Genomic DNA, 14,708 nt, shown 5'->3' on the forward strand with positions numbered 1-14,708 from the left:
TGATTTATTTTCTTGCTCTAGCTCTTGTTTTTTCTTTTCTTTTTTCGAATTCGCGTTTCGGTTTTATTTGACTTGTTAGTCTGTTTGCTTAATGAGTTATTGCTTAATGGGTTTTATTTCACAAATTTTACTCTTACACTAGTGAAAGAAAAATCTAAAGCTCTGCTAAATAAGCTTGTTATGATCTTAGACATAGAGAAGTCTTAATAATTTTGAAGTTCATCGATATTGAACGTACATAATAACTGTAACTTTGATATATGCTGAATTGAGTTGTTTTATAGTCAAGTCTGTAAAATTTATAAATATAGGCTCAAGGCAAACAACGGAAAAGAATATCTGATTGTCAATATTTGTTAATGATAAACATGACTTTCCTTTTGGTATTGGAGTCTTTGGATAAAGGTGGCCCAGATTACAATCAAAACTTCTAGACAAAATTCTTGCCAAACTTGAATCGTGCACTATTTGCTGTAAAGGCTCCCAAATTTGACATGTTTGCATTGAAATTTGGTCTTTTCATGAGCTACTTTTAACTTGTCATAATTATGCTTATCACGATTTGTCGTTTATGATCTAGATAAAGCCACATACATAAAAAAATAAAAAATAAAGGCAGCAAAGTAACTTATTGTATTCTGATTGAAAACAAAGTGTCTTGGTTGTCTTTTTATGGCAATAAATCACATTATTATATTTAATTTTAGTAGTGGTAGGTCCAACATGGTGTGTTATGAAGGCATTTATATACAAACGCCTTCTATTGTATTCAAAAGTATTTATTTGTCTTTTTGTGAAATAAATAAATGTATTAAATATTTTGTCCTTTTCTGAATTTATGATTTGATTATTAAATATTTTATTTTGTTTGCTGAGGGCATTTATTATTTGAGTCTCAACTATATATACTTTGTCATTTATGTTTTAGTAAATAATTTCTTAAAGTTGTTTGAGTTTGATACAATTTTTTTTTTAGTCTGATCAAATGGACAAGTCATGGATGACTTTTCATAGAGGAACAAAACAGTACATTGATGGTGTGGAATCATTCTTAAGTCATTGTCGATCGGTTTGCCAGAATGTAAATCGAATTCCTTGTCCGTGTGAGAAATGTGGAAATTATCAATACGGGGACAGCCGTTCTTTAAGAGATCATTTGATCATAAATGGTGTCGACAAAAGCTACACTGAATGGGTACATCATGGTGAGAAGTCTAAGAAGCGCAAGAGTACTGAAGCGTCAACCGAAACAGGTCTTGGTGATAACAATGTTGATGCTCCGTATGTTGCTGAGATGGTCGATGATCTAGAAGATGAACTGCTTGATAATCCCGAACATCTCCATTCCTTACTATCCAATGCTGAAAAACCACTTTATCGTGGCTGCCCCAAGTTCATAAAGCTCTCGATCTTAGTAAGGTTGTTTAATCTAAAAGCTAAATTCGGATGCAGCGATGTTATGTTCTCAGAACTCCTTGAATTGCTTAGAGAGATGTTGCCCGAAGACAATCAATTGCCAACGAGTCTTTACCTAGCCAAGAAAACATTGGCGGCCATCGGATTGGGTTATACCAAAATCCATGCATGCCGCAACGATTGTATCCTCTACCGTAAAGAATACGAATGTTTGGAGCAATGTCCCGTGTGCAATGAATCAAGGTGGAAGAGAGCAAACAATCCAAAGAAACAACCTCCAATTCCTGCAAAAGTCTTATGGCATATTCCTATTATCCCACGTCTGCGGCGCCTATTTCGAAATCCTGAGCACGCCGAGAATTTAACTTGGCATATGACTAAAAGAGTTGACGATGGAATGCTACGACATCCTGCTGATTCACCATCGTGGAAACACGTTGACTCATTGTGGCCAGACTTTGCCAAAGAGCCAAGAAATTTACGACTTGCACTTTCTGCCGATGGAATCAATCCGCATAGCAGCCAGAGTAGCAGATACAGCTGTTGGCCGGTGCTTCTTGTAATTTACAATCTTCCTCCGTGGTTGTGCATGAAGCGCAAATTTATGTTGATGTCTTTACTTATTTCTGGCCCGAAGCAGCCAGGTAATGACATCGATGTTTATTTGGCTCCATTGATTGATGAACTTAAAGATTTATGGGAAAATGGTATACATGCATTTGATGCACATTCTCGAGAGGATTTTACTCTAAGAGCCCTTCTTATGTGGACGATAAATGATTTTCCTGCTTACGGTAATTTATCGGGATGTTCCGTGAAAGGCTATCACGCATGTCCCATTTGTGGAGAAGATAAAGAAGGCACTCTCCGCTTGGAGCACGGGAAAAAGGTGGTGTACATGGGTCACCGACGGTTTTTACCACTAAGACATCCATATCGAAGACAAATGAAGGCGTTCAACGGCAAGAAAGAGTTTGGTAGAAATAGCCAACCGTTGACAGGACTTGAAACACTTGAGAGAGTGTCGTCTATGAAGTTCAAGCCGTTTGGGAAAATTCCAAAGAAAAAACCCGGAGAAAAGACTACAAAGACGACAAAAGAGATGTTTGACGATAAATGTTGGAAGAAGAAATCAATCTTCTTTGAACTGGAGTATTGGAAACATCTACCTGTACGTCATAATTTGGATGTGATGCACATTGAGAAAAATGTATGTGAGAGTATTGTCAGCACTCTTCTAAATGTCCCGGGGAAAACAAAAGACGGTATAGCCTCGCGGCGTGATATGGAGTTACTTGGAATAAGAGAAGAGCTAGCCCCGAGGGAAAATGGGAAGCGAATATATCTACCACCATCTTCTTTTACTCTGTCAAGAAAAGAAAAACAGAAGTTTTGTCAAACTTTGGTTGATATTAAGGTACCCAAAGGCTATGCGGCAAACATTCGTAGTTATGTATCTATGAATGAGTTGAAACTTTTTGGCCTAAAGTCGCACGATACACATGTGTTAATGCAACATTTTTTGCCTGTTGCCATTGAGTCGATTTTACCAGAAGGATTGAGAAATGCTCTTATTCGGCTTTGTGGGTTCTTCAACATTCTTTGCTCCAAAGTGGTGGACGTGTCAATTCTAAAGCTGCTCCAAACTGACATCGAGATCACATTATGTAAATTGGAGCAATACTTCCCTCCATCATTCTTTGACATAATGCTTCATCTTACTGTGCACTTGGTGAGAGAAGTGGAGTTGTGTGGGCCCGTTTATCTTCGATGGATGTATCCCTTTGAGAGATTTATGAAAGTGTTAAAGGGATATGTTAGAAATCGAAATCGGCCTGAAGGATGTATTGTTGAAGGTTACATGGCTGAAGAATCCATTGAATGTTGTTCTGAATACTTGCACGATCTTGAATCTATTGGTCTCCGTGATAAAGTAGATCAAGATTATAATGTGAGTAGAGGCGTAACAAACGGTGCAGTGCATACAGTAGCGCAAGCAGATCTTTTATTGGCACATCAAGCCGTTCTACAAAATTCAAGTGTGGTTCAACCTTTTATCGAGTAAGTTTTCTCAATACTAAAATGTGTAGTCATAATAATGTTTTTCTTTGCTATAACCATTATTGTGAATTGCAGGGAACATATGAATATTTTGCTAGAAGATGCAGCGAATAAAAGATCGGCGAGAAAGGCACAAGAGGAACATCTTCGTAGCTTTCCTCAATGGTTCGAAATGCGTATAATGCAAAGTGAACTTGGTGTTAGTGACATGCTCTATAATTTATCAAAGATACCAAGAACGCAAGTCGTTAAGCATTCAGGCTACATCATAAATGGAGTCAGATTCACCACTGAGAAGCGAGATAAGTTAAGGGTTACTCAAAACAGTGGAGTGTGCTTAGTAGCAGAGACTATGCAGTACGCAAGCGCTAAGGACAAACATCCCATAAATTCAGATATGATTTACTATGGAGTGATAAAAGAAATATGGGAAATAGACTATTTGTCTTTTCGAACACCGGTATTTCTGTGTGATTGGGTGGAGAGTAACGGTGGAGTAAAAGTCAATGCACATGGATCTACATTGGTGGACCTCAAGAGACACGGTCATAAAAGGGAGCCATTTGTGATGGCGACACATGTAAAGCAAGTGTTTTATGTTACAAGTCAAAGTGATTCGAAATGGTCATACGTATTTGCTACTCAAAGCAAAGATTACGCAAATGAAGTTCAGAAGGAATTTGAGGAGAGCGATGTCCTTTTCGAGCACTTAACTCCAACCAAAGGCTTGACAACCAGTGATACCAACTCCGTCGTAGATGATGAGAACGACGCGTTATATTTAAGGAAAAACGTAGAAGGAATTTGGGTATATATAGTGTTAACTCTTAAAATGTTATTGTTATTTTGATTGTGATTTCTTGTATGATATTTAATTAGGCTCCTTAATATGTAACTTTAATTGTGCTTTCTAATGTTATATTTTTACATTTTACAGGTCTGATGTCTAGGCCACCTCGAGATAAGCCAGGGAAAAGAGGTCCAACAAGGCTCCCGAACCTTGTACGTCTAAGGAGTCAAGGAATCAAGCAACGTGTAGAATTTGATGTTTATGGAGAAGCGATTGGTGACAACTCTCCAGTTTATAGAAGTTTTTTGGGCTATTTAGCCAAGAAAGTGTCAATAGTCAACCACGATGATTGGCGTCTCGTGGAAGAGAATGTGAAGGACGGTCTTTGGAATGAAGTTCAAGTAAGTTTGTTTGTACTTCTTTCTATACATAGGTTTAAATAACTTAAAAGTTGTCGTATTCAATTTTGGCAGAACACCTTCATTGTTGAGAATCGCTATCGTGACGAGGCGATGCAAAAGATTGGGGCACGATGGAGAGGTTTTAAGACGAAACTTACAAAAAAGATTTTTGAAAAGCTTAAAGCAGGTGATGATCCGATGTCTCTTACTTCAACAATGGAGTTGGAGTACGGGATTGCTCCAGAAGATTGGACTAGATTCGTCCAAAGTCGCATTAATCCTGATTTTGAAACGCTTAGGAAAACTAAACAAGGAAATCAGAGCAGCCAAGTCCTTCTTCATCGGACTTCCCGAAAACCATATGCCGCACTTAGATGTGATTTGGTAAGTCTGATTTTGCATTTTTATTTTTATAATTTTTTTCCAAAAGACAAAATCTTTGTCTCGTTTTACCTTTTTTTTGTCAACTGTGATGCTATTGTGAGAATATAGATGGAAAGAAACGATGGTAGACAACCTGATCGAGCTGAAGTTTGGATAGAAGCACGCAAAGACGCAGATGGAAAGCTTACAAATGAAGAAGAAGTGATAAAAAAAAAATGGTAAGTATATATAATTTTAAAGTTAATAGAGCGAGTTAATAAATTGATATGTATTATTTGTTGTTGTTGGTTATGCGTAGGAAAATATACAAGAAGACGGGGCATTTGTAGTACATGGATCCGCAGATGTCCTAACTACGGCTCTATCGAAACCTGAATATAGCGGACGCACTCGAGGTGTTGGTGGATCAGTGCCTTGGAAGCGATATATGTCGAAAGTACCTTCTAGAGAGGAAGCAGACCTTGAAGCCCAAAAGAGGATCTTGTTGTTGCAACAAGAAAAGAAAGAACTCGAAAGGAAGTTGCAAATGTTTGAGAGAGAACGAGGGGAAAACATGAATGGAGGGCCAATCGGATCTCAACAACAACACATGCCGTTCATGCATCATACTAGTGGAGAATATGGTATGCCATATATTCCATTCACACCGCAAGCAGGTTTTCAATATCGCCCTCAATATGGTGCGTCATGGCCCCCACAAGCCCCCTCGCCGGATTTTGGTTCACAATATCCGTATTTCTCGCAGTACTTCTCGCAGTCAGCATATCCTCAAGAGCCTCTCCAGGTAGTATTTTGATAGATAGCTTAAATTGGTGGATTTCTATAACTAATAACATGAACTCGTAGGATTGTTGACATCAATCGCAAGTACCGTTTAGTTCCGAAACGCCTTCTAGATCACAATCACCATACGTTCCAGATCCCCCTGAGGTAGTTCTTTGAATTTAATTAAAGTTTTATATGTTAATTTATTTAGTTCATAATGTAAAATCATAGGAGGATCAACATCAGTCGCATGTACCGTTTACTTCTGAAGCGCCTTCCACATCAAAGTCACCACATATTTCCAATCCCCCTCAGGTAATAATCTAAAGTTATTATATGTTGATTATTATAATAAATAATGTGAAATTATAACAGGCTAGATATTCGCAGGGGTTGTCTCCTATGCATGATTGTACGTCTGACTTCATACCATTCGAACCTTACGTGCGCGATTCAACTCTTGCTCCACATCAAGTATATAATAATCATTAACTTGGAGCTGATTATCACATAGTTCAACATACAATATAAATTAGTTTAATAAAAATTGATGCACGCGCAGGTGCATATACAGTCCCAAGTGACGTCCATAAATACAAGCACGCCAAAGGTACAGTTACTCTTCAACCATTCACCTTCAATTCTCTGCATTGATATTGTGTTATAGTGTAACAATGTTTATAGTGTTAATAATATCCATTGTTTCAGGTCATGCGTCCGATACAATCTGAAGCTCAATCAATTAAACATCCACTGCATAAGCCAAAACCAAAGAGAGCTCAAAGAAAAATTTTGTCACCTCCAAAAGAGACCGAAGTGTTGGTGGCATCGACGACGAGACCTTCGAAAGAGAACGAAGTGCCGGTGGCATCGACGACGATACCTCCGAAAGAGAACGAAGTGCCGATGACATCAACGACGATACCTCCGAAAGAGAACGAATTGTCGGTGATATCGACGACGATACCTCAGATACCCGCTAGAAAGTGTCTCCTTGCCATCGGAAATTTGGAGAACATTGTGCGCGTGCATGTGAGCGAGATTGAACCTGATCATCTAGAAGACGAATTACCGATACCGGTCAATGATGAAATGTATTTAGTCACTCACGCTGCTAAGTCGATGGTTGCATGGCCAAAATCTCTAGTCATCTACGAAGATGATGTAAGTAATTTTTTTTTTAAAATGTATTTTACTATTAGTTGATTTGTATTTTAATAATCTTAATTACTATTCACAGGAGGAGTTACAGCCACCACAAAAGAAGAGTAAAAAGGTTGCCAAATCGCTAAAAAACAAAAAATCTAAATCTACAACTCATCGCGTGCATAAAAAAGGTTCAAGTCAAGCAACTCCTCCTCAAGCATTCCACGATCAAGAATCATTATTACCGACATTGGTAGATCGAATTTCAATAATAAATGATGATATTGTGATCGATTATAAGTTTCCCGAGTGTGTGTTCAACGGCGAAGTCACATTAAAGTTGATGAAGGAAGATGTCGAGCAATTCATGTACATGAAGGAGATCGGAGTAAACTGTATTCTAGTTCATATACGGTATTCTTATACTAACTTTAAAACTTTTTTAAGTATAATAACATTGATTTTATTATAGCTTCTGTGTTTTTCTTTTCCTTTTGTAGACACTTACGTTACCATATGCGGGTTGGCGGAGAATTGCGAAAATTCGCCTTTAGCAATCCCATTGACGTTTCTCCGTCTGTAACTCAATTAGACGAGCCTATAGGGCGATCAGAACACCTTTTTAAGGGAATGAAAGAGTTGTTCCCTGGTCAATTGTTACTCACGCCTTATAATTACGAGTAAGTAATTACACTAGAAATATCTTTTTATTTAACCGGGTTAAATTTATGTTAACTTACATTATTTTTTTTATAGTTTTCATTGGGTTCTTCTGGTGGTGGATGTTAGCAAGCGCACGGCATACTTTCTTGATCCCATGAATTCTAAAAGAGTTCCGCCTCATTTGAATTCGATAGTGGACTTGTGAGTATATTAAAACATAAATATATATATATATATATATATATATATATATTTAAAATTAATAGTTATGATTATTTTGTTATAACTTTTATATACATGTGTAGAGCATTCGATAGCTTTGTCGGTAACAAGAAGTTTTCATGGAAAATTCCAAAGGTATATATATGCACAATTAAACTAGTATATCCATTATTATATATTTCAATCTAACATATTTTTTACAGGTACCGAAACAACCTTCGACAATTGAATGTGGCTATTTTGTTTCAATGATGATGAAAAACATTGTTGAAACTCGAGATTTTCATAAATGTTTGCAAGAGGTATGTACACATTTAAATACACATATTCAATACGTATATATATTGTTTCACTCACAAACAACTCGTTTTTATATATTATTAGTTTGAAAAGTTGAAGAGTTATACGGATGAGGCAATAGATGCGTATCGAGAAGAATGGTACAAAATGGTGTTAAACTTTATGGACACGGAAGTCAAATCGTCAAATGTGAATGTAAAGTGAGTGTGTTTTCGGTGCATGAACATTCGTTTACATGGTTTGATATGTTTCGGTTTAAATATACGGTACAAAGTACGAATAATAGAATTTGATTTTGAAATTATTGAATGGATTATTAAAAATTCGTATTGGTATGTTTAGGTTCGGATTTTGGAATATATATTGAAATTGTGTGCATGAATTTTTTGTAATATTCAAATTTTTATGTATTTAAAAAAAAAATTCGAAAAGAATAGACAGCGTTTGTATATAAGCGCTGTAAAAACTTCTTACCTGCCATAAAGACACGTGGATGCCACGTTGGAAAAGAATAGACAGCGCTTATATACAAACGCTGTGAAAAACTTTAGACAGCGCTTATATACAAACGCCGTGAAAACTTTTTCGCCCAAATTCTTACGTGGCTCCTACGTGGCACCACTTTAGACAGCGTTTATTTTAGGCGCCGTGGAATACTTTTAACATCATGCGATACAACAGCGTGCAAAAAACGCCTTCAATCATATTTCACAGCGTTTAAAAAACGCTGTTAATCAATGTTTTTGTAGTAGTGCATCGATACAGAAAACACATATCTCTATCCACCGAGACTTTCAATCTGCATATGACCCATCAAGTCCATGTGTAGGAGCTCCAGAACATGTGAGGTGGTAAGATGTTGCATCATCTTGTGAGACTTCTTGACCAGTTTTCCTATCTGATAATCACCACATAGTTTTCCTTCAACAATCTTAATGTAAGGGAGTCTAACAATGGCCTTTTTAGAAACAATCTTGTTCATGCTTCTAAGGTTTAGATGAACAAGTTTTTGGTGCCATGGCTTAGCTTCATCAACTTGTGAGATGAGACACGTTGTGACAAGTGATTCTTTGCTTGGAGACCACATGCAGTAGTTGTCTTGAGATCCGATTCCTTTCATCAGCTCATCCGGTTTGTTGTTAGTCACAACACACTCATCACTAGTAAAGTTAACAGACAGTTCAAATCACAAAGTTGACTAATACTTATGAGATTTGCAGTAAGATCTTTGACCAACAAAGCTTCTGTTAAACAAGATAATCCAAGATAGTTAAACTAATATTTACCAATAATCTTGGCCTTGACTCCATCACCAAAAGTGACATGGCTTTAACTCCTGTCATGTGTCGAGAACACCCACTATCAAAATACCAGTCATCTCCGATAGAGGCACGAAGTGAGATATAAGCAATGTTGGCACAGTGAGAAGTTGTCTTTGCTTTCCACACCTATTGTGGTGGTAGGTTGGGTCGAGGTTGCCTATGTGAAGATTAATGATGATGAAGATTCCTCCCATATAAATGATAACAAAAAGGGTGGATGTGACCACGATGAATGCAATAATGACAAATCCAACGAGGTCTATTGACAAGAGACCTTGTTGGTCTATTATGCTGTCGCTGTAGCTGATTCTGATACTTGTCAGAGACAGATGTCTGAGACATATTATGAGGCATCTGGGGAGCTGACTTCTAAGGAATGAAAGTGGTCTGAGAAGTAGATCCACATGAGTATACCCAAGGCCTTTCATATTCTTAGCAGGCTTTAAAGTAGTAAGAATTTTGCAAGGCTGTCTGTGTTTGAGTTTAGCATTTTGACAAATTTGGTCATCTGATCAAGTTCTCCATTTAGATAGCTCACTTTGCGCTTTAAATCAACAATGATTTCCAGGAGCCTCGCTTTGTCCCCAGTTAGAGCAAAAATTAGATCATTATACTTATCCAGAACCTGAGATTCTTCAACCCACTTAATATGCAATACACTATAAGCATCATTAAGAGTAACATTAGATAGGTCATCCTCATCAAAAGAAACAATATTAATCTTTGAGGAACTAGCAGTATCAGTATGATTATAAGCAATTTGATTAGGAATAGTGGCAGTAAAGGCAACAAAATTGCTTATATGGTCAGAGTCACTCTCATCTACTTCATCATTGGAAATAGTGACATTGTTCCCTCTCTTTTGCTTCTTCAAGAAATTTGGACATTCCTTCTGAATATGTCCATACCCTTCACATTCATGACATCGAATTCCTTTCCCTTTGCCAGTGGTGTTGTAGTTACGATCTCCACCTTTACCATTCTTGTGAAAATTTCCATTCTTTTGAAATTTTTGTTGAAAGTTATCCTTGACATCTTGAGAGACATTCTTCCCGGTCATCTGGTTGAACCTCTTCATCACCCTGCTATAATTCTTGGCAAGCATAGCAATAGTGTCATCAATCTCATTATCTGAGTCAGAGTATACTGCTCTTTCTGATCCAGGATTGAGCTCTTGAGATCCATTCCTTTATTCCTCTTCTCTAGCTTAGGAAGGGACATCTCGAATGTCATAAGGGATCCCATGAGCTCATCAAATTTTAATGTCTTCAAGTCATGAACTTCCTCAATGGCTGTGATCTTCATTTTGAATCTGGGACTTAGAGCCTTCAGCGTTTTTCTGACGAGTTCCTCATCAGTCATTGGTTTCCCAAGGGAATGAGATTCATTAGCAAGATCTCGAATACGCACGTTGAACTCAGCTACAAACTTATCCTCAAACATGGTAAAGGCTTCAAATTTTGTAGTGATATATTGAAGCTTTTGCTCGCGCACTTTGGTTGTCCCTTCATATGCAATAGTAAGGATTTCACATGCTTCTTTTGCACTTGTACATGTATTTATGAGCATGAAAACATTCTTATAAACTGCTGGTGATTATTGCACCTCAAACAATCATTTAAATGAGGAAAAAATCAATTACGCTATCTTAAGCTAATTAAAACATGATTATTAATTAAACAAAATCTAGACTGACATTATCAAATGAGAGAAAATGCAATATGTCAAGCAACCGATAAATTTAATGACAAGTTCAGAAGACTTACAAATTTGGGCTCACGAACCTAACCTTCAAGCTTTCACAATCCGTCTTCAGTCTATAAAAGACTCCTCACGATCAGACCTTTGGGATGACTCTGAAACTCTCGGATTCCTTCTCGTCGTGTTGATGATACCATAGTCTTCCGAAACGTAATCTTCGAGGAAGATAAGACTAATGAGTGGGCAACGATTCTTGATCTCACTTAGATTTCAAACGAGGTGTTTCAGATCTTTCTATCTTATTTCTAATAATGGAATTGAAGCAAATCCGAGGGGAAGAGGAAAGAGCAAAGTCTCGGCCAAACCAAAGAGAGGAGGCCGAACGTTTTAATAATGTTTAGGTTAAAAAAACTGATTATTTTTCCTTCTCATGAACCACCTATTTATAGCAGTTAAAATGAGATATTCTAGAATATATTATTTCCTTTTATTGTGTTCACACTAGTGGATTTAATCTCAGCCCTTGGATCTCATCTCATGAATCCTACTTTTTCTCTCATCCATCACATCAGTATCTAGGATTTTATTTTATATGATAATATAAAATATTTTATTTGTTGAGAGAATATATGAAAATATTTCTCCTAAATATTCTCCTAAATATAAGGAGAGAATATAGGACAATTACTAATTTCCTATATTTTCTCTCCTTTATTTTAGGAATGAATAAAGAGAATAAACTGGTATAAAACCAGTATAAAAAAATCGCCCACCTCCTGGTAGGGAGGTGACAAATTTTTTCTTCAGCACAAGGCCCGTGCCAAAAATCTAAAATAATTTATTTACTTGATCCAACAATAAATAAATAACTTATTGATTGATTATTTACTTGATCCAACAGTAGATAAACAATTCTACTGTAAATTGTTATTTAATTCCTCAAATACCCGTTTTTCAGAATTAATGTTGTCAATCACAATAACAACAAGTGAGACTATAGCAATGAAACCATTATTATATGAACGTTCGTACCGCCTTTATCGAAGCCGAATCGGGGACTATCGACCTAGTATTTGAAGCTTAACAAACTCGATCAAAAGACGAAACAGTCCTTTCTCTTGTACGTATCGTTTTGTCTAATCTTGGTCAGTACTCCACTGTGTAAGCCAAGACTGAACTCTCCCATAATACTAGAATTATATTTACTCATCATGACGAGTGTCCACTGATTTAGTCAGTACGTGATCATGATCCTCCAGGTTTAACCCGTATCGAGATAGGTCAATTTGTTCTGTTATACATTTCTCGTTACATATATACCCTAAGCACAGTTGCTTCCCTAGCGAAAGATTCTTTCGAATGTAAGCCAACTTCAGAAGTGCTAGCAATCTATCGGTTCTGGAATCAACCCTTAGGTGAGAGAACATTTACCTTATTTCAGGAAGGCTGGATTTCGTATCTGTAAATCACTTTTTTCTATGATCATGTCCCGACTTCCCAAAATACATATTTAGTCAGCGTTTCGTTAGCCTTTAACGTGGTGAATCAAAAAACCCGGTAACATGATCTAGAAGTCCATGAATACTTCAGGATTTAGATCAAGCGTCATTGTGACCATCATATATGACCTCGGCTTGTGCGTCGTAACGGTCCTTAAACGACACATCTATCCAAACCAAAGTATGTCTGGGTCGTACACTTACCAAAAGTGTAGAATACTCCCACTGGGTGATCAACCTTCACTCATGTTCTACATATATGACTTTAGATAAGGCTTTTCAGGCGCATATCAGTCATCGACCTTGTTTTAGTTCACCGCCCCAACTCGGAAGCCCAACATGCGACTCAGTTTGATACGGAGACTACGGATGATTGTTGTTATTGATTCTGAATTATATCAGACCTCATCTTATTTAGTAATCATTATCTTCTAGTGAGCAATATTCCTAACATCAACCATATTAAAAATAGCAATAAGAGCACGAGACTTACCCAAGGCTGCTTCATCCTTTGCAAGACTCCAGCCCTTCTCAAGTTTGAGACCGGTGTCTATCCCTTTATCATCAACAGTGACATGGGCAGCCCAACCGTGAATAACAACCTCCCATGTCTTACTGTCAAGAGATTTCATGAAGGCACCCATGCGAGCCTTCCAATAGCCATGATTCGTTCCATCTAGAACTGGGGGACGATTAACCGATCCTCCTTCCCTAGGACTATCCATTACAAAACAGAACAGATTAGACAGGAAACCACCCTAAGATCAGGGTGCCCACTCTGATACCAATTAAAATTCTGTTTAGAGTGAAAGGCAAGATGTCGCACATAATGTAGCAGCAATATGTCCGACAACTTGCTTTAACACAGATAATGGATAATGAACAAATAGTGCGTGAAAGTAAAGACACGGGATATGGTTACCTAGTTCGGTGCAACATCACCTACGTCTGGGGGCTCACAATAAGTGGAAAGGATTTCACTATCAAGTAGTCAATAGTACAAACAAGGACTTATATGAACAACACAAATATCAATGCCATAGAAACTATTACTACAAGAGATTACCAAAACAGGTACTCCATCTGAATTTGAGACCCCTCTCAATTCCACTCTTCAAGCACGCTCCGATACTTGGTCAGCTACAATGTCAAACGCACGCGGAGACTTCAATCACGCAATCACAAAACCCAATTTCACAAACACTCAGACTTTTGGAATAGAGTTTGTAGAATTACACCTCTCGTAACAAAACAAATAATCTCCCAGTTCGTCAATTGTGCACGTCTAGGAACCCTAAGTATTTTGATAAAGCGTCAAGAACTGCTAAGGTGGTAGCACTCGGCTTTTATAGCAGTCATACAAGTCTGAAAGTCAATCTAGGGATTCCTTACCCATAAACGCGTGAAGATCATCAAGAAAAATCTTCAGCAATAAGATCTGGCAAAATAGGAAACTTGCCAGAATTACAGTCTGCGCACAAAGAGAAAAATGTCTCTACAAATCCTGAAGCATGTTGTTCGACATATTTCCTTTACAACTTGCAGTAAAAAATAACCCAACACATAACGTAACAACAAACTCCCCATTTGGCTATTTTTTAGGCAAACACTTCCAGAGCAGTTCTCAGTCAGATAAAGTCTCAGTCAAAATAAATGACATAAAAGACTACATCTCCCCCTGATTGCCTAAAAAACATGGTTTTCTATGATTTGCGATGGTTTTCAATGACAAACATGGTTTATATACTCTCAGCGGCAATTTTGTCCAGAAATGTGACAAAAGTCTAATTTTAGATATTTTCCAAATTACAAGTTCAGTCTTGATATTTTGTTAGGTCTACAATGTGAAATTTTTCATAATTTTTTTTTTAATGTTATTGCCTTCTAAGCAAGATATCGTGAAGTCTTGAAATGAATCATTATTTCACCCTAGGATTGAGTTACTGCTTATCGCTACAGTGTCGAGATTGGGGTAACCAGTATTATGGGAGAAAAATGATAATCCGTACCGATGGGTAAATCTTTATCACATGTGTTA

General features: G+C 37.3%; 4 protein-coding genes across 4 annotated transcripts; all 4 read left to right on the top strand.

Annotated features, from left to right (window-relative positions):
* The first annotated feature begins 985 nt into the window (after window positions 1–985).
* LOC149390646 (uncharacterized) lies at window positions 986–3,481 on the top strand. The gene has a single exon (XM_089621406.1). The coding sequence runs from the start codon at window positions 986–988 to the stop codon at window positions 3,479–3,481; it is 2,496 nt and encodes an 831-aa protein (XP_089477532.1).
* A 78-nt stretch (window positions 3,482–3,559) lies between these two features.
* On the top strand, window positions 3,560–5,848 carry LOC149390647 (uncharacterized). The gene is made up of 5 exons (XM_089619821.1): window positions 3,560–4,214; window positions 4,415–4,668; window positions 4,741–5,052; window positions 5,161–5,253; window positions 5,351–5,848. Exons 1-5 carry the CDS (start codon window positions 3,560–3,562, stop codon window positions 5,846–5,848), a joined length of 1,812 nt encoding a protein of 603 aa, XP_089475947.1.
* Window positions 5,849–5,922: 74 nt separating this feature from the next.
* LOC149390648 (uncharacterized) lies at window positions 5,923–6,863 on the top strand. Its single transcript, XM_089619822.1, has 6 exons — window positions 5,923–5,982; window positions 6,049–6,132; window positions 6,193–6,291; window positions 6,380–6,427; window positions 6,526–6,813; window positions 6,855–6,863. The coding sequence occupies exons 3-6, from the start codon at window positions 6,220–6,222 to the stop codon at window positions 6,861–6,863; spliced, it is 417 nt and encodes a 138-aa protein (XP_089475948.1). The 5' UTR covers window positions 5,923–5,982; window positions 6,049–6,132; window positions 6,193–6,219.
* Window positions 6,864–6,908: 45 nt separating this feature from the next.
* Window positions 6,909–8,519, top strand: LOC149390649 (uncharacterized). Its single transcript, XM_089621060.1, has 7 exons — window positions 6,909–6,981; window positions 7,058–7,377; window positions 7,464–7,643; window positions 7,720–7,827; window positions 7,932–7,983; window positions 8,052–8,150; window positions 8,233–8,519. The coding sequence occupies exons 1-7, from the start codon at window positions 6,910–6,912 to the stop codon at window positions 8,350–8,352; spliced, it is 951 nt and encodes a 316-aa protein (XP_089477186.1). The 5' UTR covers window position 6,909; the 3' UTR covers window positions 8,353–8,519.
* The last annotated feature ends 6,189 nt before the right edge of the window (window positions 8,520–14,708 follow it).

Source organism: Urtica dioica, chromosome 7 (assembly GCF_054948205.1).
Source record: "Urtica dioica subsp. dioica isolate 48M chromosome 7, U.dioica_male_clone48M_v1_H2, whole genome shotgun sequence".
NCBI classification, from domain to species: domain Eukaryota; kingdom Viridiplantae; phylum Streptophyta; class Magnoliopsida; order Rosales; family Urticaceae; genus Urtica; species Urtica dioica.

Bases quoted from the DNA above. Each gene is read 5' to 3' on its own strand.
- LOC149390646 (XM_089621406.1), top strand. From the start codon at position 986: ATGGACAAGTCATGGATGACTTTTCATAGAGGAACAAAACAGTACATT.
- LOC149390648 (XM_089619822.1), top strand. From the start codon at position 6,220: ATGCATGATTGTACGTCTGACTTCATACCATTCGAACCTTACGTGCGC. The intron at 6,292-6,379 runs GTATATAATAAT...ATGCACGCGCAG, and splicing joins CAACTCTTGCTCCACATCAA to GTGCATATACAGTCCCAAGT. The intron at 6,428-6,525 runs GTACAGTTACTC...CCATTGTTTCAG, and splicing joins TAAATACAAGCACGCCAAAG to GTCATGCGTCCGATACAATC.
- LOC149390649 (XM_089621060.1), top strand. From the start codon at position 6,910: ATGTATTTAGTCACTCACGCTGCTAAGTCGATGGTTGCATGGCCAAAA. The intron at 7,828-7,931 runs GTGAGTATATTA...ATACATGTGTAG, and splicing joins TTGAATTCGATAGTGGACTT to AGCATTCGATAGCTTTGTCG. The intron at 8,151-8,232 runs GTATGTACACAT...ATATATTATTAG, and splicing joins TTCATAAATGTTTGCAAGAG to TTTGAAAAGTTGAAGAGTTA.
- LOC149390647 (XM_089619821.1), top strand. From the start codon at position 3,560: ATGAATATTTTGCTAGAAGATGCAGCGAATAAAAGATCGGCGAGAAAG. The intron at 4,215-4,414 runs GTGATACCAACT...TACATTTTACAG, and splicing joins AACCAAAGGCTTGACAACCA to GTCTGATGTCTAGGCCACCT. The intron at 4,669-4,740 runs GTAAGTTTGTTT...CAATTTTGGCAG, and splicing joins GTCTTTGGAATGAAGTTCAA to AACACCTTCATTGTTGAGAA.